The sequence below is a fragment of the Colobus angolensis genome, unplaced genomic scaffold (genome assembly GCF_000951035.1).
Source record: "Colobus angolensis palliatus isolate OR3802 unplaced genomic scaffold, Cang.pa_1.0 Scaffold90, whole genome shotgun sequence".
Classification (NCBI taxonomy): Eukaryota; Metazoa; Chordata; class Mammalia; order Primates; family Cercopithecidae; genus Colobus; species Colobus angolensis.
The window spans coordinates 4,170,149-4,194,542 of record NW_012122932.1 but is presented as its reverse complement, the minus strand read 5'-3'; the positions used below and the strand labels follow the sequence as shown (position 1 = coordinate 4,194,542).

Here is a 24,394-nt window from a genome sequence, read left to right as displayed (position 1 = left end):
GGTGTCCTTCCTTCATCCCATGCACACAGCAAATCTCTGTCTATAAAATTCTTAGGTGCGTTTCTGCAACCACTGGGAATGTTTTTCACATGATCCCTCCAGCTAAGGGAAGTAAGCATCCAGTGCCCTCCTGAAGCCACCAGGGAGCTAGTGACTCTTGTATGCATAGCTGAGAATGTATTTGCTCAACCTATCTGACAGTAAGTGTAACATGTCCACAGCACTTATTAAAGCATAGGACATGTATTCTGAGGTTATTATAAAGCATAAAGGTGTCTCTAAGAAATGTATGCACTTCTGAAAGCTTACTTAAAGACTTATTTGAATTTTTGAGGGTTTACATAATTTAAAATGTGCAGTGGCAGGATCATAGCTCACTGTGGCTTCAAACTCCTGGGCTCAAGCGATCCCCTCACCTCAGCCTCCCAAAGTGCTGGGACTACGGGCACATGCCACCACGCCTGGCTAATTTGTGTATTTTTCATAGGGACAGGGTCTCGCTATTTTGCACAGGTTAATCTTGAACTTCTGGCCTCAAGTGATCTTCCTTCCTCAGCCTCCGAAAGTGCCAGGATTACAGGTGTGAGCCACTGTGCCAGGCCCATAATTAAAGATTTTATTTAAACTTGTTAATATTTCATGAGTAACTCTTACAGCCTCACAGACCGGCTTATAGAAAATATGCCCCATACAGCTGATTAATTATAAAATTATCCAAGCAGCAAGTTAGGTTCAGAGCCCCAGCCTTCTCTCACTCCTCACTCTCCCCGGCTTCTGCCCATTGGTCTCACCCTGCCACAGCCAGTTGTTGCTGCAGGCCAGCTCTTCTGCCCTCCTGTTGAATTACTGCAGCACCCCATCCCCCTCTATCCTGCTGTTTTCTTCCTTCTTCATCCTATAAGTCCTGCCAACTGCCTTCCTGCAGCACAGCTCTGAAGAGGTCACAATTGGGCCTTCGACCTTCAACTGCTCCCCACTGCTTACTGGATACAGTCTGCACTCCCTGGCGTGGAATTTAGGGCCCATGCCATATGGCCCTGGATTACCAGGATTACTTGCTCTAAAATGTTTTCTCAAATCCATCCGCCTTGCTCCTTCCTCTTGCTCCAATTCTTTGTCCGTGTCCCCTCGCTTTCTGTTTTCTGTTGTACCCACCTATGTAATAATACCTGCCTTGCCTTTCTATGAGTGGGACACTCCCTTAAGAGTTTACCTTTGAACCCTTTCTACCTACTTTCTTTACCCACACCCTTCCTTTTATTTATTTATTTTTTTTTTAAGATTGAGTCTCGATCTATCACCCAGGCTAGGGTGCAGTGACATGATCTCAGCTCACTGCAACCTCTGCCTCCCAAGTTCAAGTGATTCTCCTGCCTCAGCCTCACAAGTAACTGAGATCACAGGTGCACGCCACCATGCAGAGTTAATTTTTGTATTTTTAGTAGAGATGGTTTCACCATGTTGGCCAGGCTGGTCTCAAACTCCTGACCACAAATGATATGCCCACCTCAGCCTCCCAAAGGGCTGGGATTACTGGCGTGAGCCACGGCACCTGGCCCTTTCCACGCCTTAATGCAAGGCCTCTTTGCTACTGCTGTTCACAGTTCTCTCTACACCATACATTTTCTTTTTTCTTTTTTTACCTTTTAAATTTTGTGTGTGAGAGTTTCTGCCAGGTGAGGAAATGGCCTAGAAGAGAAAGAAATCTATTAGTATTAAACAAAACTCCTAAATCAGAAAAGCTAACTGACTGATAGAAAAAAGGAGCAGATTGCCTCCAATGGAGCAAAAAGTAATTCTTGAGGGAGGAGAGGAAATCTTAGCTATTACAACGGCCTGTGGTTCTTCAAACAGGTGGACGGTATATCTGCGGTATTAAAAGCTCGTGGTGGGGCAATTACTGAAAAAGTATCTAAAAAGGCTCTTTGGCAGTTGGGGCAGGGAAAAATGATGAGAAAAAAGGTTGAGAAACACTTTTCTACAGTAGACAAGACTGGAGGGACTCTGAAGATATGATGAGATTTAAATGAAATTGATGTTTGGACAGTCCCTGGAACAGTGCTTGATACATAAGAAAACCCAGTACATGTTCCTTATGCACATACCATGTTCAGACACTATACTTAGATTTCTCCATCCACCATCTCATTTAATTTTACACCTGTTTTGTGAGTAAAGTGCGATTATCATTACAGACAGGGAAATGGAGGCTCAGCGAGGTGGGGGTATTTGCCCAGCGTCCAACCTCTGATCACTGACAGAGGCAGGATCTAACCCTGTCTGATTTCAAAGCCCAATCCCTAGATGCAATGGGTGTGAGCCCTTTCCTCGCAATGAGACAAAGTCACCTACTAGTGGGGGTGGAGAAAGGTGAGAGAGATGGAATTAACCAGTACATGAAGTCTTAAATGGCCCTGGACTGATAGAAGGTGTCTTGTGTGCCCAGGGCCATGATGATGACCGCCTGCGATCTCTCAGCCATCACCAAACCCTGGGAGGTGCAGAGCCAGGTATGAACTCCTGTTGACCTGAGAGGAGGGGCATCCCAGTACTGGGAGCAGCAGGTCATGAGGCTTGGGCTCTCTCAGCCCAGATCCAGAACCAGCTCACCTGTGTTCCATCCTCCTCTACCAAGACATGGGAATCACTTTATGTCTCTCCAGTAATGACAGCAAAGCGAGGGTGGCAGGGCAGGAGTGGGTTTATCCTTTTGGTTGAGTTGGAATTGCAAGTGGGGTGGGAGCAGGGGTAGGGGATGGGGCTGGGGCTTTGACTCTGCGTGTGTGAGGGTCTGTCTGTTGCAGGTGGCTCTGCTGGTGGCTGCCGAATTCTGGGAACAAGGTGACCTGGAGCGCACAGTACTGCAACAGAATCCCATTGTGAGTAGATAGCGGATGTCAGCCTGATGTTAGGCGTGTGTGCTCCATCCTGACCTAGATGTGACCTTGCCATGATGGAGAGATGTGTGACTTTACCATAAAGATGACCTTTTCCTAATGCAGTGGTTCTCAAAATGTGGTCTCCAGGCCACTGTCAACCTCATTGCTTGAGAACATGTTAGGGATGTATATTCACAAGCCTCACCCTAGATCTAACCAACCAGAAGCTCTGGGGGTGGGGCTCTGCAATGAGTGCTCTAACTAGTAAGCCCTCCTAAAGTTTGGGAAATGTGTCCTTAGCTCACTCAACTGCAGAGCTTGGCAAGCGGACTCCAACACTTAGATTACCCTTTCAATTCCACAAGTCTAGAAATCCATCCACCTCCCCTGACCCTAATCTAACAGCACAGAGTGAGCAAGCTGTGCACCTATCAATATTGAAAGTTAACTTGGCTGAGACAGTCAGCCAGCTTTCCATGGAGATGGAGAGATGGGGAGATGGGAAGAGCAGCCGAAGTTTACCTGAAGTCCCTGAAGGCAAAGCTGGGAAGCAGAGCAGGGTTTGCAAAGGATGGGTTAAAGAGAGAGACATTTTGGGGACAAACCATTGACATCTGGATAGGCTAAACCTGTGAGAGTGTGCTAAGGATGCAAGGGCCACCACAGCAGGCTTAGGCAGGAGCCAAGGGAGAGTGGAAGGCTGGGAGGAGCAGGTCCTGTCGTGAAGGAACACGTGAAGGGCCCCATGGGCTTTGTCGTTCTCTCTCTCTCTGTAATATTTTCAAATATAATGAGAATAGTCAGTGAACTCTAGTGCCCATCAGCCAGAGCCAACAATTCGTAGCAGTCTGCCATTCTTATTGTATCTATTCCATCCAGTGCATTTTTTTTTTGCTTTTGGTTGCAGTATTTTAAAGTAAATCTCAGACACTATAATCTCTTCTATAAATACTTTGGCACATATCTCTATGAGACAGGAGAGTAATATGGACAAACCATACACACAACCACAATACCATTAACAATCACAAAATTCATATACTTCAGTATCATCTAATCCCCAATTTCTGTTCATTTTTCTTGATTAAGAAAGAGAGTTCAGTTGATTTGTTCAAATCAGGATCTAATCAAGGAGCATACTGCCTCTGGTTTTAATGTGTCTTAAGTCTCTTTTAATCTGTAGCAGGCCCTGCCCCCCCTCCCCCCCTCTGGCCTTTTTCTGGTATGCCGTTTATTTGCTGAAGACAGTGGGTCTTTTTTTTTTTTTTTTTTTTCTGTCTCGTTCTGTCGCACGGGCTGGAGTGCAGTGGCCAGATCTCAGCTTACTGCAAGCTCCGCCTCCCGGGTTTACGCCATTCTCCTGCCTCAGCCTCCCGAGTAGCTGGGACTACAGGCGCCAGCCACCTCGCCCGGCTAGCTTTTTGTATTTTTTAGTACAGACGGGGTTTCACCGTGTTAGCCAGGATGGTCTCGAACTCCTGACCTTGTGATCCGCCCGTCTCGGCCTCCCAAAGTGCTGGGATTACAGGCTTGAGCCACCGCGCCCGGCCAGTGGGTCTTGTTTTTGTGCAGTTTCCCACATTCTGGATTTCGGTGGTTGCACCCTCATGGTGTTCTTTAACATGTTTCTCTATTCTCCTGCAAAATGCTCATCAGATCCGGAAACATGATGAGTTTACAGTTTGATTTTAGTAAGAATGCTTCATAGATAGGGTGGGTTTCTCTTACTGTCCAGTGCAGTTAACTCTTTCTCCCCCATGACAGCCCATGATGGACAGAAACAAAGCAGATGAACTCCCTAAGCTTCAAGTCGGCTTCATTGACTTTGTTTGCACCTTCGTCTACAAGGTAGGCCCTTGGCTTCCTCAGACTCAAAAACATGTATTTGATAAACCTGGGATTTCCAGACAACATCGGGAATAATAACCCCTAGCAGGTGACCAGTGGGTGATACTTTACAAAGAACTTCTCATCTCTAATGGGGCACTTGATTCTCAGGACAGCTCTGTGGGTCTTATGTGATTGCAGCTCTAGGCTCCAGCCTGGGGCACATCCTAGTTGCTTAATGCATAGCTGTGGGGGCAAATGACTAAGCATAGATCCAGAGAGAGGAAGGGGAAACATAGCAGACATACGTCCTTCTAACTTCCCTAGCTGGTGGAAACATTCTAGGCCAAAAGTAATTGTGAAAAGATCATCTGGACTTTCTCTTTGAGCTCTTGTTCAAAGTTAGTCTCCTTCTTGAGAAACCCACTGCTCCCAACTTTCTGTTATCTGTGCCACCATCCACCTCTCACTTTTAATTTTTATTTTGGCCATGTTACACATGAGAAGACAGAAGTCAGAGATGCAAAATGACAGAGCCAGTGTCACTGGACTCAGCCATAAGGCAGGATTTAGTCCAGATCTCTTTATGCTGTGTGAGCTGCAGCCCTTCTGCTAGGAAGAAGTCAAATTTTCTAAAAGGCAACAAGAGCATCTGTGATATAACTCAGAATAACTGGGGTGCTCTGACCCACAGGGCACAGTGGCTGGTGCTTGCCACCATCATCAGTAATATTTCTCTTTTTTCATTGAGGACATGTGTTTTTTGCTGGCTTTTTTTTTTTTTTTTTTTTTTTGAGACAGGGTCTCCCTCTGTCACCCAGGCTGGAGTGCAGTGGCACCATCACGGCTTACAGCAGCCTTGACCTCCCAGGCCCACATGATCCTCCCACCTCAGCCTTCTGAGTAGGTGGGACCACAGGTGCACACCATATCCAGCTAATTTTTTTTTTTTTTTTTGAGACAGAGTCTCGCTCTGTCACCCAGGTTGGATTGCAGTAATCTCACTCACTGCAATCTCTACCTCACTGCAACCTCTACCTCCTGGTTCAAGCAATTCTCCTGCCTCAGCCTCCCAAGCAGCTGGGACTACAGGCACGTGCCACCACACCTGGCTAATTTTTGTATTTTTAGTAGAGACAGGGTTTTGCCTTATTGGCTAGGCTGGTCTGAAACTCCTGGCCTCAAGCAATCCACCCACCTCAGCCTCCCAAAGTGCTGGGATTACAGGTGTGAGCCATGGTGCCCGGCTGAGGGAATGAGTTTTAATCATCAGGAATATTATTAAATAAGGGAGACTGAGCTAAGTGCTTTATGTACGTTATCAAAATCACACTGTGGGGTAGGTATTATTACTATCCTGATTTCATGGCTGAAGGTGAGCTCTGGTAGTGACCCACCCAAGGTCACATAGTTTGTGGCAGAGCCTGGACCAGAACCCAGGCATCACCAAACAGTTGGCTCTGGCTGGCATTTCGCAGTGGGCCCTGGATTTGCTATTCTTACATTGGGCAAATCCACTCCATCAATCTGCATCTCAATTTCCTTACCTGAAGATGCAGAAGTGATGAATCTTATTTTCCTACCTCACAGGAATTTGAGGACCAGAGGAGATAAATTCCTTCATAAACTGTAATGTGCTGTGCTCAAAGAGCTGTAAGAGCCTTTAAGAATCATCTTCTCGGTGGCTCATGCCTATAATCCCAGCACTTTGGGAGGCCAAGGCAGGTGGATCATTTGAGGTCAGGAGTTCAAGACCAGCCTGACCAACATGGTGAAACCCCATCTCTACTAAATACAAAAAAAAAAAAAAAAATTAGCTGGGTGTGGTGGCACATGCCTGTAATCCCAGCTACTTGGGAGGCTGAGGCAGGACACTTGAACCCGGGAGGCAGAGGGTGCAGTGAGCCAAGATTGCACCACTGAACTACAGCCTGATCAACATAGAGAAACTCAGTCTCAAAAAAAAAAAAAAAAAAAAAAAAAAATTATCTTCTCAACATCCCATTTCACTCAGAAAGTATTTACTGAGTATCCTTGTGTCCATACCTTGTGCTAGGCCAGGGCCACCCCAGGCAACAAGGCAGCCAATGTCCCTGCCCTCTCCAGGTTCTCAGCCTTTCAGGGAGACAAGCAAAGGGAGTCATGACAAGGAAGCAAGGTATGGTAAGAGAGAGCTTTGGGAGCTTCCAGTGGGGGACTCCATTTACCTAGGGGGCCAGAAGAGGCTTCTCGGAGAAAGTGATGTGTAATTGGAGGCCGCAAGGCAGAAAAGGGGAGGTTAGAGTGTTTCAGCAAAGTGAACAGCTTGGGTTGAGCATGGTAGCTCACGCCTGTAATCCCAGCACTTTGAGAAGCCAAGGCAGGAGGATCACTTGAGGCCAGGAGTTTGAGACCAGCCTGGGCAACACAGGGAGACCCTGTGTCTACAAAAATAAAAAATTACCTGTGTGTGGTGGCAGGCGCCTCTAGTTCCAGCTACTTGGGAGGCTGGGGTGGGAGGATGGCTTGAGCCCAGGAGTTTGAGGCTGCAGTGAACTGTGATTGTGTCATTGCACTCCAGCCTGGACAACAGTGAGGCCCTGTCTTGGAAAGAAAAAAAAAAAAAAAGAGCAGCTTGTGTGAGGCTCACAGAATGGAGGACACACTCTAGGAACTAAGAAATTTGGATTGCTTGGAGAATGCAAGATGGTCGGGGCAGGAGGACACTGGGTCATGGAGTTAGGGGTTTTCACTTCATCCTGAAGGACGGGTGCCACAGGAAAAGCACGGGCTGGTATGGACCGGAGGTCCTGCAGTATCAGCATGGTGGCGGGAGACCCCGCGGCATCAGCGTGGTGGCGGGAGGCCCCGCGGCATCAGCGTGGTGGCGGGAGGTCTGCTACCCCAAAGCAGCTCATTGCAGTGTTGAACATTTCCAGCTATGCCACCCGGTTGAGCCCTGACCCTGGGGCCCGGCCCTTGCGCCAGAGGCACATACTCTCTCTTCCAGGAATTCTCCCGTTTCCACAAGGAGATCACCCCAATGTTGGACGGGATCACCAACAATCGCAAAGAGTGGAAGGCGCTTGCTGACGAGTATGACGCCAAGATGAAGGTGCAGGAGGAGGAGAAGCAGAAACAGCAGTCGGCCAAGCCAGGTTTGTGGAAGCAGGAAGCAGGGACTCCCACCACCCACTCCCTGGGCACTCAGTGTCTGCTTCTGGCCTCAGAGCCTCATACACGGAGTCTCATTCAGGCCTCCTGATGGCCAGTATTGTCCCCATTCTGTGTGTGAGAGCACCGAGGCTGGAAGAGACCAAGTCACACAGTAAGAGGCAGAGCCTGGTCCTCAAGATTGAGGCTGAGGAAAGCTCCAGGCCTCCCAGCAAGTGCCCCCTCAACCAACATAGCACAGACTCTGATTTTTGGGCTGTGGACTTATGTCCCTACCCTGGGGCAAAGGAGAAGATATATAATTCTTGGTTGGAAGGAATTTTATTTTTATTTATTTATTTTTTGAGCCGGAGTCTCACTCTGTTGCCCAGGCTGGAGAGCAGTGGCACAATCTCCACTCACTGCAACCTCCACCTCCCAGGTTCAAGCAATTTTTCCACCTCAGCTTCTTGAGTAGCTGGGATTACAGGCGCCTGGCACCACGCCTGGCTAATTTTTGTATTTTTAGTAGAGATGGGGTTTCACCATATTGGCCAGGCTGGTCTCAAACTCCTCACCTCAGGTGATCCACCTGCCTCGCCCTCCCAAAGTGATGGGATTACAGGCATGAGACACTGCGTCTGGCCTTGGAAGGAATTTGAGGCCCTATTTCCAGCCTTCTGTCTGATGTTTGAGTCCTATCTGTACCATCATGAGCTTATGCTTGCATACCACCAGTGACAGAGGTCTCACTGTCTTATATGACATCCTCATTCAGTACCACTATTAGAAAGGTCTACCTTGAACTCAAATTGTTCTCCTTGTTGAAGCTTCCACTTAGTGGTCATGGTTCTGCCTTCAGAATCAAATGGGATTTATTTGTTCTAACTCTTTACTACTGACAGCACTGCCCTTCCCCCAAGTCATTTCTTTTACTGGTTGTGTGATCTGTTTCCTCACAGGACATGGCATCTCGTCCCTGCCTCACCCTGACTGCCCTCCTTCGCACACCCATCCCTCTTCACCCATGGCTCTTACACATGGAAAATATCAGGGCCTCAGCTCTGCTCTGAGCAGTGTGGGCTGATTCTAAATGGGCAGCTGCAAACGCAGGGGCCACTTAGAGTTTTGCAGTTTATGCTTTGCACGACTCCAGGGAGCATCCTGTACATCACAGATGTGTATAGCTATTTTGATTTTCCAGAAAAATGGCAGTGAGATATCCTGGGAAATAAGTGCATTTTTCTAATTTGTACAAATTGTCTTTTGGGCAAGTAGTAGGTCAGTGCAAATTTGTGGCCTTCAGATAAAAAAATACAGATTTGGCTTACATTTTTTTCTCCTTTTTTTTTTCTTATAGCTAGAGAATCAGTAGCAATATTTTTTTAAAGGTGAATTTTTTGGCCACATTTTAAAATTGGAATATGTAAGATTTAAAAAATCCAGATTTACAGCCTTTCTTTCTTTCTTTTTTGGAGATAGAGTCTTGCTTTGTTGCCCAGGCTGGAGTGCAGTGGTGCGATCATAGCTCACTGCAGCCTCAAATTCCTGGCCTCAAGCGATCCTCCCACCTCAGCTTCCCTAGCAGCTGGGACTTCAGGTGTATGCAACCATGCTCGGCCAATTTTTTTTTTTTTTTTTAGAAACCAGGTCTTGCTATGTTGCCCAGGTTGGCCTCCAACTCCTGGGCTCAAGTGATTCTCCTGCCTTAGCCTCCCGAAGTCTTGGGATTACAGGCATGAGCCACTGTGCCTAGCTCAGCTTTTCTTTCTAAAAGAGTAAAAGGGTAAGATCTGGCCACACCAGTCTATCATTTTTATATGACAACAATTGGCTGAACCTGAGTGGCAATTGCCCCCTTTGGATGAGACAGAGGTTGTCTCCAGTTTGTCAGTGTTCACCACTCCCCGGGTCTCCCAGACACTCGTGCCAAGTACTGGTTCTCACTTGTCATCATCCTTGTGCTGCTATTTTTCTTAGAGAAAAGGTCCCAGTTTCTGTGATTCTCCTCACACCTGGTTTGCCTTCTGCATCTGTTGGTCGCTGAAAGCTTTTGAGTTTGCAACTATTGGTCCAAATTAGGTCAAAGGGGAAGCCCACTGCAGCTTCTTGTCACCTGCTGTATTCTTCTTCCTGTTTCACTGCAGCAGCCGCAGGAAATCAGCTGGGGGGAAACCCCAGCCCAGGGGGTGCAACTACATCCAAGTCCTGCTGCATCCAGTAACACCACCGAGGATCTGCTGGCGGGACGGCACCACCCTTTCCTGGGAAGACATGAATCAAGCCAGTGGAAGACCACACACCCTGAGAAGTAAAAGAGTCATAGGATTTCAAAACTGATAGAGAATTTCGCTTCCAGAAGTGTTCAATCTTTTGGCTTCCCTGGGCCACATTGGGAGAAGAATTGTCTTGGGTTGCACATAAAATACACTAACACTAATGATAGCTGCTGAAATTTAAAAAAAAAAAAAATCACACACACACAAAAATCTCAGAATGTTTGAAGAAAGTTTATGAATTTGTGTTGGGCTGCATTGAAAGCCATCCTGGGCCGCATGTGGCCCACGGGCCGTGGGTTGAACAAGCTTGGCTTATACCTTATCCAGTGGTTTTTAAACATTCTTTTAGTCTTGAGAACTGCCTATTGAGCTAAAACCAGTATTCTAGCTTTCATAGGCATTAATTAAACATTTAATTAATGCCAGATGCACTGGCTTGCTTAGGATCATTTTTGTTCTTATACTTTCATTTAATGTATTGTAAAAATTCTCAACCATTTTCAAAAGTAGAGAATTGTACGTTGAATCCCCACATACCCATCACCCAGATTCCAGTATCAAGATTTTGCTACATGCATTTCATCTGTCCTTTTTATATTTCCTTTTCAATTTTTTTTCTTACCTGAAGTGTTTAAAGGCAAATCCTGGCTAGGCGTGGTGGCTTGCACCTGTAATCCCAGCACTTCAGGAGGCTGAGGTGGGCAGATTGCGTGAGCCCAGGAGTTTGAGACCAGCCTGGGTAAAATAGCAAAACCCTGTCTCTACAAAAAATACAAAAATTAGCCAGGTGTGGTGGCGCTCACTTGTAGTCTCAGCTACTCAGGAGGCAGAGGTGAGAGGATCCCTTGACCCCAGAAGGCGGAGGTTGCAGTGAGCTGCGATCATGCTACTGCACTCCAGCTTGGGCAACCCAGCGAGACTCTGACTCAAAAAAAAAAAAAAAAAAAAAAAAAAACGCAAATCCCAAACTTATCATTTCACACCTCTACTGAGTCATCTTTAAAGAAATAAGGATGTTTTCTAACATAACCCCGTCACTGGCCCATGCAACCGATGCCTGCCTAATACCCAGCTGTGATGTATGCTTTGATGGGTGGCACAGACCCCAAGCTTCAGCCAAGGACTTGGGACCCCACCAGCTTTGAGTGCTGTTGACAGACCACCCTCAGTATCAGCCACATCAGGTGTTACTGCAGCCTTTGCCAGGGTGGCCTACACCCAATGACTGACCCATGCCAGGTGGAGAGGCCTGGCCATCTTGGCTGAGCACGGGATAATTGTGCAGGGCTGTTCCAGCTCCAGGACTCCTCATGGGGTCCACTAAGGCTGTTGCTGGGTTCACATCACAACTCGACTTCTCCTTCTGCCCACTCCTATTTCCTTTCCTTCCCTGAGCATCGGTTCCCAAGGCACTGCTTAATAAGCATCCTGCAGACTAAGTCCATTTTAGAGTCTGCTTTCTGGGACACCCAACTTGTGATGCCAGCCCTTAATCAACCTTCCTTCATTCTCATGAACGTTTTTCGTGGCTGGCTTGCCTGAATCTGATCCAAACAATTTCACACATTGAATTTACTTGTTTCTTTTTGTTGGTTTTTAGAAAAAAGATGTACTTTTTATTCTTGGATTTTTCATTGATTTCACAGAGTATAAATTAAGACAAATTATTCTCAATTTCAGAACTTCTATTTCTTAAGTTAACAGGCATTCTGTTGGTTTAAAAAGATATATGTGGGCCGGGTGCGGGGGCTCACGCCTGTAATTCCAGCACTTTGGGAGGCCGAGGCGGGTGGATCACCTGAAGTCAGGAGTTCAAGACCAGCCTGGCCAACATGGTGAAACCCCATCTCTGCTAAAAATACAAAAATTAGCTCGGTGTGGTGATGCAAGCCTGTAATCCCAGCTACTCAGGAGGCTGAGGCAGGAGAATCGCTTGCACCTGGGAGGCGGAGGTTGCAGTGAGCTGAGATCACGCCATTGCACTCCAGCCTGGGTGATGAGAGCAAGACTCTGTCTCAAACTAAACTAAACTAGCAGAATTTTTCTCTCTTTCTTTCATGACGAGGTCTCACTCTATCGCCCAGGCTGGAGTGCAGTGGTATGATCACAGCTCACTGGAGCCCCAACCGCCTGGGCTCAAGCAATCCTCCCATCTCAGCTTACCAAGCAGCGGCGACCACAGGCATGTACCACCATGCCCTGCTAATTTTTTAAAACCTATTTTTGTCGACATGGGGTCTCATTCTGTTGCCCAGGCTGGCCTCAAACTCCTGACCTCAAGCAATCCTCTTGCCTCAGCCTCCCAAAGTGTTGGGATTATAGGCGTGAGCCACTGCACCTGGTCAGGACTTATTTCTTTTAAACCAAATCTAAGTATGTTCTGGCAAGTCTGCAATACCTAGCAGAATGCCACTGGCCTGATCAGCATTCACACCATAGTAACTGATGTTGAAAACAGCACAAATAAACCAGAATTTGAAAATGACAATAACATGCTAAAAATTTGCAAGTCAATTTCTGTTACGCTTGTCCAAATTTTCATGTTGTTAATTCTCTGTTGTTCTCCCCCATCAGCTTTACGGAGGTATAGTTAGCAAATAAAACTTACACATATTTAAGGTACACACTGCGATGTTTTGATATACATTGTGAAATGATTGCCATAATTAAGCTAATTAATAGATCCATCACCTCACATAGCTATGGTTAAGTTTCTGAAGTCTCTTAATGTACGAAGTGCTCCTTCCTTTTTTCCATTGCCACCAACTTGCAAAAATAGAGTCAGTTTTTCCACATCCTGTGTTTATCTGTTTGTTTCTTTGTGGCCGCATGTAACACATTCCTGTCTCATTCTAATAAATGGACATTAGCTCTAGAACTTTTCTTCCTTCCACACTGAATGTTATGCAGAAACTAATACATTAAAACAGTTGCTTTGAGGAGAGGGAGCCACATGGTTTTCCCAAACTGTAAACCACTGATCTACTGTAATCTCTCTTTTTAGACACACAAGGAAATTGAAGGCCAGTGAGAGGATGGGGCTGGGCCAAGTTCCTGGCACAGTTCCCTGGTTTCCCTCCAGGAGATGCCCAAGGTCACAGAGAACACACATCCTGGTGGCCTCCAGAGCAGATCAATCTGGGCCCCTGACGCATGAGCCCTGCTCCTATTTGCAGGTCATGATGTCAATAGAGAGCTGGGTCTGGAACTTGCATCTTTAAACTCCCAAACTAGATGTTCTGCCCTGCTGCAATGCACACTCTGAGAGCAGTGGTCTTTAAGCAGAGGCCTGTCCTAAGAACGTCACATGTGGTGGTTACATGGCAGAGTAGCAAGGAGAAATAAGTGTCACTCAGGAACACACAGGCATTGATGTTGCTGGTCCTGACTCTGCTGCCACGTTTCTGAGTCCCTTCGGCAGGTTCCTTCTGCTCCACTTCCAGCCTTCCCAATCGGTCAAAAAAAGGTCAAGATCCTTGCGGTGCCTCTCTCAGAGGACTATGGTTAGCACCAAATGAGACTGAGCGCAATAAGGATCACAGCTGATGCTGATTAAGTACTTACCATGTCCTAGGTAGTGTGCACGATCTAATTTCATCCTAATAACAATACTCCAAGGGAGAAACGGTTACTAGCTCCATTTATCACATGGTGAGGAGCAGACAGAGAGGTTAGAAAACCTGCCCAAGGACACCCAGCTGGTAAATGGTGGAGCCAAGATTCAAAGCTAAGCAGCTTAGGCCGGGTGTGGTGGCTCACGCCTGTAATACCAGCATTTTGGGAGGCCGAGCTGGATGGATCACCTAAGGTCAGGAGTTCGAGACCAGTCTGGCCAACATGGTGAAACCGTCTCTACTAAAAATACAAAAATTAGCTGGGTGTGGTGGCGGGTGCCTAATCCCAGCTACTTGGGAGGCTGAGGCAGGAGAATCACTTGAATCCAGGAGGCAGAGGTTCCAGTGAACCGAGATTTCACCATTGCACTCCAGCTGGGCAACAAGAGCGAGACTCCATCTCAAAAAAAACCACAAAAACAAAAAGTGTCATGCAGATTGACACCAGAACCCCAGCTTGTAAGCATTTTCCTTGCACCATACTGCTTCTGCAAATCAGGTTTTCTTGTTGTTTTTAAAGAACGTAAGAAAATGAAGGACCTTTGAGTTTAGCTAAGCAAATTGTTTCATATTTGGGAAAACCAGGGACCAAAGAGGTGGTTTACCCAATTCACACAATACAGAAGTGGCAGAGATGGTCCCAAAGGCAGGTCTTGAGGCTCTGCATCTGCCATCCCATTCCTTGTACTATGGGTAGGATCCACTCAGGAATTCCTGATTGATGGGGCAGGTGCCCTGCAGTGCATGGAAAAGCAGGCCTGTTCTCCTGAAGTTTACCATCTACAACAGATGGGCAACAGGTACTGAGCCCTCAATCACACACATACTCTCATCACACCAGAGAGCTCTGCCCCTAAGTGGAAACATTCCTATTAATTTTAATGGGAAAAAAATCACGATGTGTTCCCTTGCAATCAAAGAAATCTAAACAATTTCCACGGCATGGGAAAATAAATCACCTGAACAAGGAGAATGTATGTATGAGTTTGTATGAGTTTATGTAATAAATAGCAACCTGAAAATAGTTTGCACATAACATAAAATGTAATCATTCATTGCACCTGTTCTTGTTTATTTTATTTATTTATTTTGAGACGGAGTCTTGCTCTGTTGCCCAGGCTGGAATGCAGTGGCACAACCTTGGCTCACTGCACCCTCTGCCTCCCAGGTTCAAGAGATTCTCCTGCCTCAGCCTCCTAAGCAGTTGGGATTACAGGCGCCCGCCACCACGCCCTGCTAATTTTTGTATTTTTAGTAGAGACGGGGTTTCACCATGTTGGCCAGGCTGGTCTCGAACTCCTGACCTCAGGTGATCCACCCGCCTCGGCCTCCCAAAGTGCTGGGATTACAGATGTGAGCCACCGCACCCAGACTGTTCTTGTTTATGTATAATTCTCTTTGCCAATGTTTCAACCCTTTGGGGCTCACGGGTATCTTGCATTTAAAAATAAGTTAAAGCACAAAAAACAGCTTTAGGGCAAAAAACAGGCTAACCCCTTTGAGACGTGAGGAAATAACACACAGGCATGCGAGAGAGTCTTGGAAGATGCCACTTCCTCATCCTACTTGCTGGAAGTACACAAAGGAAAACGTTCTGAGTTCACTCAATCACCGCACACAATGCAGGCCTGCTCTCTAGGAGATCCTCTGACCGGAAACCATTTTGTAATTACAAATTGAGGAGTGTTTTGCCTGGAACCATAATGCCAAAATTATCTCCTACAGTGCATTTATTCAATGTGCTTATGTGAAAAAGTTGATATACCAAAACAAGGAAGTCTTTGTTCAGAAAGAGGTATAGCTTTATAAAAGTCAGGGCAAAAAGTCATTTGTGGAACAGCTGTTATGTGAGATGAGTCTGAATGGTTATTTTATTTATTATATTTTATTTACTTTACTTTCTCAGAGATGGGGGTCTCACTATGTTGCCTGGGCTGGCCTTGAACTCCTGGGCTCAAGTGATCCCCCACCTCAGCCCCTGTGCCCAGCACGAGTGGATATTATGAACCGTGAAAAATGCTGTGAAGGAAAAGTGTGGTGAGGTGGGGCACAGACATCATCCGGGGTCTTATCTGAGAAGGTGACGCTGAAAACTGAAATCTCTTCCCCATTTAGTGGTCAGAGTGTCCCTCAATGAGCTCCCAGGACCAATAAGGAAAGACACGAATGGGCAAAGCTGTGGGTGGTATTTTGTTTTTAATCTCCATAGTGTATTTGTTAAGTTTATCTATAAGCAGATCACTTCACTATTTACAGTACATGAGCATAGAGATTCTACAGTTTCTGTGATGTAAACAATAACCCCACAGTAGGAGTTCGAGAAAAGAAGCCAGTTCTGAAGTATTTACAGACATTAAAATAGAACTTTATACTCACAGAATAATAATACATAGAGCAATTTGGTTAAATTATCTAGGAAACTATAGAATCTGACAATGTACAAATACAGGAAAACATTGTCTCATTTAGAAGGTAAGACAGAGAAATCACACCAGAAAGGAAGTAGGGACGATGACAACCACAGTAATTAAAAGCCAAGAAGGTTTCCTCCTTGCCTCTCACGGACAAAGGATTTCTATAAATAAGGACACAACCCAACAAAATGGAAAAAATATATAAAAATCCTCTACCAATTAAAAAAAATAGCAAAACTAAAAACTTGATTCTCAATCATTAGCAGTGTCCTTTAAAAAATTAAAATGTAGCTTTCTATTATAAATAACAAAGCAGACGTGTCCCTCTGTGTAGCTGAAATTCTTGCACCTTTCTCAATAAATGCATCAATGTAATTCCACACACACACACACACACACACACACACAACACACACACACACACAGGCACAGACGTGTGTATGTGTGCAGATACACACACATACCCACCACAAACACAGCCTCACACTCACGCACTCAGGCTGTAGTTACCTTGTTAAGCTTCCTAATAAATAATGCCCCCTACAGTAGTACCCCTGGGGATGACAAAACCTCACAGGTTTAGCCATTCCTTGGTTTGACCCTGTCGCAGAGTCAGGGAAAGCCCTGGCTCCTATTGCTTAGAGTTCTCTAGGCTGCGTGGTCACACCAAGAGAGAAGAATTTGAGTCCAAGATTTGGAAATACTGGAAAGGACCATAGGGACCACCTTGCCCAGTTGATTAAGGCTGGCTACAGACACTTTCTTTAGAAACCTGGGGTTGGGGAGAGGGCTCATGTTGGTTTCAACATTAGCAGCCGCCTCTGGAAGAGGCAGATGCTCCAAGCCAATGCTAACAACGTGGCACAAGGAGGTAAGGGGGTGGGTGTGAATTCCAGAGCAGACTGCACTAAGCTGGACTTCTGGATGGTCATCTTCCCCAGAAACCATTTGGAAATCCAAGCAGTCTACTCCCCTGCTGCGTATACCACCTTGGCCAAGCTCCCCTCGAGATTTCCAACCTGTTTCCATCAGAATCAGAACATCCCTCAAGAAACAAAGTTGGGAATAGTTTATGACTTTTTATTCCTACCACAAAAACATTTGACAAGATTTTAAAAATACAAAATACAAAAACAAAAAATCGAACAAAAAAACCTATTTGGCTATTCAGTGGACCGTATCAAAGGTCGTGGCCAGGCCCCCCACAGAATCCTTACACCCAACTTCTTATCTTGCCTTGAGGGCGTAATTCGGACCACCCAGCAAAGGTTTACTTAACAAGGTTGGCAGCTGGGCTGCCAGTATTGCAGTTACAGTAAACCCCTCCCGGGCACCTGGACCTCTCCTGGTCCACTCCTGTCTCTTCTGCCCACAGGACAGCTAGTGCATTTCTCAGTTCTGCGTGAGAGTCTACTAAGTGGCTGCTTCTGCTTCTGGAGTCTTCTGATCCTAGTGTTGCACTGATCTCTGAACACAAAGGTGGTTCGTTCATGCCATTATATTTCATTCCCAAAGTTCACGATGGACAGCAGGGTGGCTGAAAGGATTTGCCTTCTAGCTGGGTAGCTGGTGGAGACAACCTTTGGCCACTAGATGGCGACCACATGTAGATAAGGCAAAGTGCTGAGGTGGAAACTGACCAATCCCCTTCACAAGCAACCAATGAGCAAGGGTGGTCAAGTGAAAAAGGAAGCTTTTATAAGCCGCCTTGGAGACTCCTTTGACCAAAAATACAGCACAGGGGGCTTCTAGCTATATAAACCCCTCTTGAGGAGTTGTTGCACAGCCCAGGGACCGACCACCTATAAAACCTATTTTCCAAGCCCCAAATTCGGGCAGTTGGATTTTTGTCCTCCTTTCGGATGTGCAAAGCATACTGATGAAATGGAGTATCTGAAAAGCTGTCCCCATGAATCACGAAGCCTCAGTCACTGCCGCTATACCATTAAAGAAACAAAAAACAAAAGCTGTCCTAAACATATGCAGCGTGATCAATGCCTCCTGTTGCCCCATATGTTTTACAATCATTTGAAAGAAATGTGTGAAAAGTGCCTAAGCTGTTTTTCTTAAAAAAAAAAAAAAAAAAAAAACAAGTGTATTGCTAGTATTGTCTGAGAACAAGAGAGAAACAGCCGAGTGGTCACAACATTCGGATTAACAGCTGTCCAGTGGGGACAAAGACAAGATTAATATGAGATTTGACATCGTTACCTAGCCAAGTTGGGGGCTTAATTCCTTACTGTCCCCACTAGAAATTATGGCTTAGATCTGTCCCGGGGAGCTGGTCTCCTTGGATAAGGCAACTCAGCCAGGACACAGTGGGACTGAACCTACCGCTGGTTGGTTCTTGTAGAGAACCTCACCCTGAACAGGAGCTGGGGCAAGTCAGAGTATGGAATCAGTTTCAAGGAGGAGTGATGGAATCCCAGTGCTCCTGGCTGGGGATCTGAGCCTCTCAGAGGTGAAAGGGACTTTAATGCTCATATTCAACATTCTCGTTTGGTAGATGAGGACACAGGGGCCCAAGGTCACACAGCAAGTAAGAAACATTGGGGTTTCTGATTCTGAGATGGCTTATAGTTAAGTGACTTACTCTACAAACCCATTTCACTCAGCTGGGCTGTTTTCATCTTTCTGTAAAGGTAGGTACCAAGATCTAAATCCATGGCTCCCTGTTTCGAGGGCTTCCAACAAAAGGCCAGCAAAGGGTTGGCCCCAGCACTGGCTCTCCTGCTGCTGACAGCTCAAAAGGGATCTCTGCTCTCTCCTATCTGACAACAGCCCCATTCCTGAATTCCCTGTCCCAGTCTCTAGAAGAGCACCTCGCACAGCCAAAGGAGACTCATATTTTCCAGTGTAGAAACACGGGGCCAGGCTGAAGTGTTGGGGTTTTCTCAAAGTGCTTTTATTTGGTTAATGCAAAGTCAGCCTTTGCCTACTTCCTGGGCATCCTGCAGCTGGCTCCCAGGGCTTCACCCATCCCATGGCGGTTCTGGGCCAAGGACACATCCATGCATGTGGGTTTCCAACTCTGAAGCTCTTCCTTCATTTACCCTGTACCTCCAAACTTGACAAGCAGACCTGGAGCCCATCTGTGTGTGAAAACACCTCAGGGAATGGGGGACTAGCTTTGACATATTGCACATGCACTAGTTTTCTTCTGCCCCTCTGGTAAGGGATGACAGGGTCCCTCTTCTTTGGCCAGTGAAGCCATTACATTCACTTTCTTTGCTATTGTACATCCAATTTCTTTCCTTAATCATATCTGATGCTGGGATATGGGTAACCCCAAACTGAAGGCAGCTGCTAAATCTCAAATGCTAAAAAAACTACTGCAGTTTTGACATCAGTGAGTCAGATCAATACATCCTGTGGGGCTGATGCTTCACAGTTGGGATGAGCCATCTCTCAAGCTACAGGCTCAACTGGGATTAACTGAACTCTATACCTAGGATGGGCCATGGACTGAGCTGTCCATGCAGAAGGACCAGGCTGTCCATGCCTTCCCTGCCCTTCTACTCACCACTGCACAGCAGCCCCAGTGGGCCTACTGCACATGTCTAGGAGAAATCACTCTAAAAAACCAACAGGAACAGGCTTTAGGCACCAAAAGACGTCTCACTGCATCTCTTCCCGTGTCAGAACTTGAGTACTAGGTCTTTGCAGCTCAGAGCATTCCTCCCTTCCTTCTCCTGCCCGCAAAGCCCTGCCTCTCTCCTGAGTATATATGACACTCCATGCTGCAAGATTTCAAGGCAGATGCAGATACCTTATGGGTGCTTTTTGAGTCAAAGCAGCTTTTTGGTTGAGGGGGCAAGTTGTGACGGAGCAGGGGGTGAGGGCCTTAGCTGCACTCCATCCACTCATATTCTTTACCCCTTTGATGCATTTTCCTTCGGTAACCAGAGCCCCCGAGAACGGGGATTCTGATTCAGCCTTGTATAGACTGAGGAAGGAGATGGAAGAATTCCACTTAGTGGCTGGATTAGACATTTTTGGAAAACACCAGCACGGCACAGAAACAGACAGTACGACCTGCCCCGTGCGGGCGGCTATCGACACAGTCTACAGCAAGCTTTATGGCGATCACATGTAAACATCATTGAGAGCAAACACTAGGACAGAGCTACAACGAGATGGTTGCCAATGGCAGCTGCTCCCTCTGGGTTACTCCTCAGTCTGGTGGGAAAGAGACCAAGGTTCACTCGTTTTTCTGAATAGACCTTGGAGTTGCCCTAAATAATACACAGCACTGAATGAGTCCTTCGGGATAGAGGTTGCCTGCAGGCTTGGTAAATTTTAGAACTTGTAGCGTTTTATGTGCGGGATGGCAAGTAGAGACTACTTGATGCCCTTGGCAGTCAGCGTTCCCTAGTCCTGACTTTAGGCATGTCATGTCCCAATGCCACGCTCAGGTCTCTGCTCAAGCGCCAACGTCTAAGCTAACTTCAAGTGTCCTAGATTAATCTGACATGAAAGGACAGCTTCAGCTGACCCCAAAGCAGGGAGGGACAGACTCGTCCTTTGCTAAAACTCTCCATTTCTTTACTCTAAAGTATCACCAGCCCAAGGTCAACCCTTTGACCAAATGCAATCAAGGAAGAAGCAAATAGGAGGGGCTTAGAGATCATCCACAGCCCAACTCCTTTCAGCACACCGGGGTGCCAGGGAATAGAAGGGACTTATCAAAGTTACAAAGGAAATTCTTGGTAGAATCTGGACTCACCCAACTCTCCAGATTTGGAACCTAGTGTTCTTTCCTATCTCAGTTCTCTCTTTGATGCAAATCAGGACTTACTTAGTGGAGGCAGCAGAAAGATCTAAATTCTATCCCATTCCATAATCATTTATTGTGTGCCTACTATGTGCTAGGCAGTGAATAGCTAAAAAAGAAATCAGAATGATCAGGTCTGTGCTGTGGGAAGTCCCTTTTTTGGTCCATCTTCCTAAGCCCTGCCTTCCCCAAATATGTTCCTGTCTGTTATTCGTCTACTGCCCCCTGCACCTTCCGCAAGGGGATGTGTGTGTCAAAATAGTATTGAGAGTTTCGCACTGCGGAATAGCATTAGGAGAGTGTTCTTTCACGGAACGGAACATCACAGACAGGGTAGGCCAGCATGAAACCCAGCCAGCATATGGTTCTGTGTGATTGTTGGAAACCTTCCAAAGATTAGCCCAAGATGTCAAATAGATTGAACCCTAATCAATTAGTAATGACTTACCAGAGCACTGATTTCAGGATTCTTACAGCACATCCAGGCTCAAGGAACCTGAGTGGTGCGATTGATTAGTTATGTCTGTATTGGTCAAGGAGGTGGGAGTAGAGGCACATGAGCTATGTATTTGCCATCTTGGGCTAGACACTGCCTCAGCAGAAGCTAACAATGTTGACACGTGTCTAATCAGTTCATTTCACAGGAAAGGAAATTGGAGTCCAGAGGGGTCAACTGCTGTGACACACAACAGTTCAAATTCCCTATCCCTACTAAAGCCTGTCTCTTCCAGCCTTATCCATGGGCTGGGAGTATGCTCACCACCCAGTGGAAGATCATGGGCTCATTTTACCTACTGAGGTATTTGATAATCTTTAAAAAAGTAAATTCTCAACAGACTAGGCTTCGCATAAGCAACAAATTACATTAGCCTGTTTAATGAGCCACTTTCAAACTTTTAAAGCAGCAAGACTTTAAAAAAAAATTACAAAAATTTCCCAAGGAACCCTGATGTATGAAAGAAATCAGAAACAATATACTCACACCCTGCCTGGCCATGCTCCCTGCCTGAATGGCCCCCAAGGTACCCACAGAACATTAAGCTGGAAATGGCTTTGACATCACTTAAGAACACAAAGTTTAAAGCAAAGCCCAACTGGAGTGTTTTCTCAGTTGGAGGGAAGCTAGGAGATTGTCCTATCTATTCCCAACCTTCACTCCCTCCTCCTGGCTCCCCTGCCCCAGCCACCAAAACAACTTTACAGACAAGGACAAGGTAAAGACGAAGGGCTACCTGAGGGAGTAGGATGGGCTAGTGGCTGGCCCAAAAAAGATGACTGCTCCCAGACCACCTGTCTGTACCACTGCCAGGGGTGTCACCGAAGTTCTGAGAGTGTGCCCACAGACGCAGGCAAACCACAGGACCACTCAGGATCAAAGCTGATGGTGCACCCAAGATACATGCCAGGGCTTGAATTCACCTGATGCTGGTGAATCAACAGCTAACGTAACCCCTAAAATGAGCCCTTAGGCTTCTAGCCTGGTGCCCAATTTAGTCAAACTCACCTCTACCAGTCCCTGAAACTGTCTTCACCCCAGCTACTACGGACGCATGGGACCAAGAATCAGAAAGTCTGGTCTGGGTCACCGCTTTGCCTCCTCACCGGCAACCGGAGCTCTCCCACAGTCATTTCGCCTCTCGGGGAGCTGCCAGGCTCCCCTGGAAAACAGGAATGATGCAGCTCACCCTGCCTTCCTTACAAGATACTCAAGGGTCTGAGTACAAAAGGATGGACACACACTTGAAGCGTGAGCTGGGCACAAGATGGGGGCTCTTATAATTTGAGCCAAACTTGCTCAGTAAGAGACAAGGCAGGGCTTGGCAGATACGGCCTGGAAACGGCAGGCCGCACTTTCCTGCAGACCAGCCTAGCGGCCACCCAGCACCTCCAGGGCAATCTGGCAAGGGGAGCAGAGCAGCTCAGTGGCAAACACCTCATGACAGTGCATAGTTAAAAAATCAAGGAAGCAATACAATAATCCCAGGCACAGTACATCTGAGCCATAAATACATTATTTTAAGGATATACTTTTTTTCAATTAAAAATGAAGTTTATAATCCTGATTCTATTCACAAGTAACAATTTCATCATCACACACTACAGACAAGAAATGTTATGGTGAACACAGCTGCAAGTCTACGAGAGGAAGTCAGTTGGGAAAGAAGGGGCGATGGGTGACTGACCCGCATTTCGAGGTGCACCCAGGACAACCCGTTGGAAGCGAGGACACTAATGTGGCAGTGGAACGTCAACACCATGGAAACTCACGGACAGAAGCAGCTTTGTTCAATGTAAACATTGATTTTTTTTTTTTTTTTTAAAGGACAGCAGTTTCAAGTCTCTCTCACGGGTGTTCTCTCACGCTCGCTCGCTCTCTCCTCATATACTTGATTTCTTTGAAAACGTAAACATATTGGAAGGGCCTTGTCTGAGGTATTGAGGTATTCCTCGAGGGTTAAGGCTGTTATCAATGCAGGCTCTGCTGGGCCTCTTTCAGTAAGCTGTCAAAATCCATGGCTTCGTACTTGCTTTTCCCTGACGCAGGAAGGGCCTCTTCTGAATTGGAATCTGGGCATGGGGGTGAGGAGGCAGGGAAGAGGGGAAGGCAGTGAGCAACTTACAGAGACCGGATGGTTGAAAAATCTGCCACTTTGAGTGGGCACTGTGGAGTGGCTGCAGCCCAAGGCCTTGGGGAGCTGGGATGAGCACTGGACTGTGGGCACTGCCCACCATCCTGCTGGGACATCTTGGCCACGGTATCAGTGTCTCAGGGCCTTGGCTGTCCTATCTAGAGACCTGGAGGTCCAAACTAGAGCACTCTGGAGCCTTTCTAGCTGCAACACCCTCCAACTCTATTTCCCCCAACAGCTTCTCGCCCATTAGTAACCTGCTGCAGTGCCACATAAGGCAGAGCTGACAACACTACAATTTTTTTTTTTTTTTTGGAGACGCAGTCTTGCTCTGTTGCTGAGGCTGGAGTGCAGGGGTGCGATCTCAGCTCACTGCAACCTCTGCCTCTCAGGTTCAAGCAATTCTCCTGCCTCGGCCTCCCAAGTCGCTGGGACTACAGACGGCGCGTCACCACACCCAGCTACTTTTTGTATTTTTAGTAGAGATGGGGTTTCACCATGTTGGCCATGATGGTCTCCATCTCTTGACCTCATGATCTGCCTGCCTCGGCCTCCCAAAGTGCTGGGATTACAGGCATGAGCCACCATGCCTGGCCAACACTAGAATTTTTTAATAGATTGGGAAAGTAATTCCCATAAATGGATATGTAGCCAATTGCAGTGCTGCCTGGCCCGGCACCCAGCCAGGCCACTGACACTCAGTCCTGTATCATCAAGGCTGTATTGGGTTCTCTCCAATAAGTGTTTTTTTTTTTTTCTTTCTTTCCTTTTGAGACAAGGTCTTGCTCTGTCACCCAGGCTGGAATGCAGTAGTGCCATCATGGCTCACTACAGCCTCGACCTCT

At 46.6% G+C, this 24,394-nt stretch overlaps 2 protein-coding genes across 4 annotated transcripts in view; one reads left to right on the top strand and one right to left on the bottom strand.

Moving 5' to 3' along the window:
* Positions 1–12,992, top strand: part of PDE6A (phosphodiesterase 6A, cGMP-specific, rod, alpha) — a 92,416-nt gene extending 79,424 nt beyond the window's left edge. For both annotated transcript variants that reach the window (XM_011931539.1, XM_011931538.1), the window contains 5 exons: positions 2,447–2,510; positions 2,805–2,879; positions 4,644–4,727; positions 7,696–7,843; positions 9,986–12,992. In XM_011931539.1, coding sequence (XP_011786929.1) covers positions 2,447–2,510; positions 2,805–2,879; positions 4,644–4,727; positions 7,696–7,843; positions 9,986–10,062 — 448 coding nt within the window. In that variant the 3' untranslated portion in view covers positions 10,063–12,992. The remainder of the gene's footprint in view (positions 1–2,446; positions 2,511–2,804; positions 2,880–4,643; positions 4,728–7,695; positions 7,844–9,985) is intronic.
* A 2,916-nt stretch (positions 12,993–15,908) lies between these two features.
* PPARGC1B (peroxisome proliferator-activated receptor gamma, coactivator 1 beta) overlaps positions 15,909–24,394 on the bottom strand; it is a 129,472-nt gene continuing 120,986 nt past the window's right edge. For both annotated transcript variants that reach the window (XM_011931536.1, XM_011931537.1), the window contains one exon: positions 15,909–23,487. In XM_011931536.1, the coding sequence (XP_011786926.1) occupies positions 23,387–23,487 (101 nt within the window). In that variant the 3' untranslated portion in view covers positions 15,909–23,386. The remainder of the gene's footprint in view (positions 23,488–24,394) is intronic.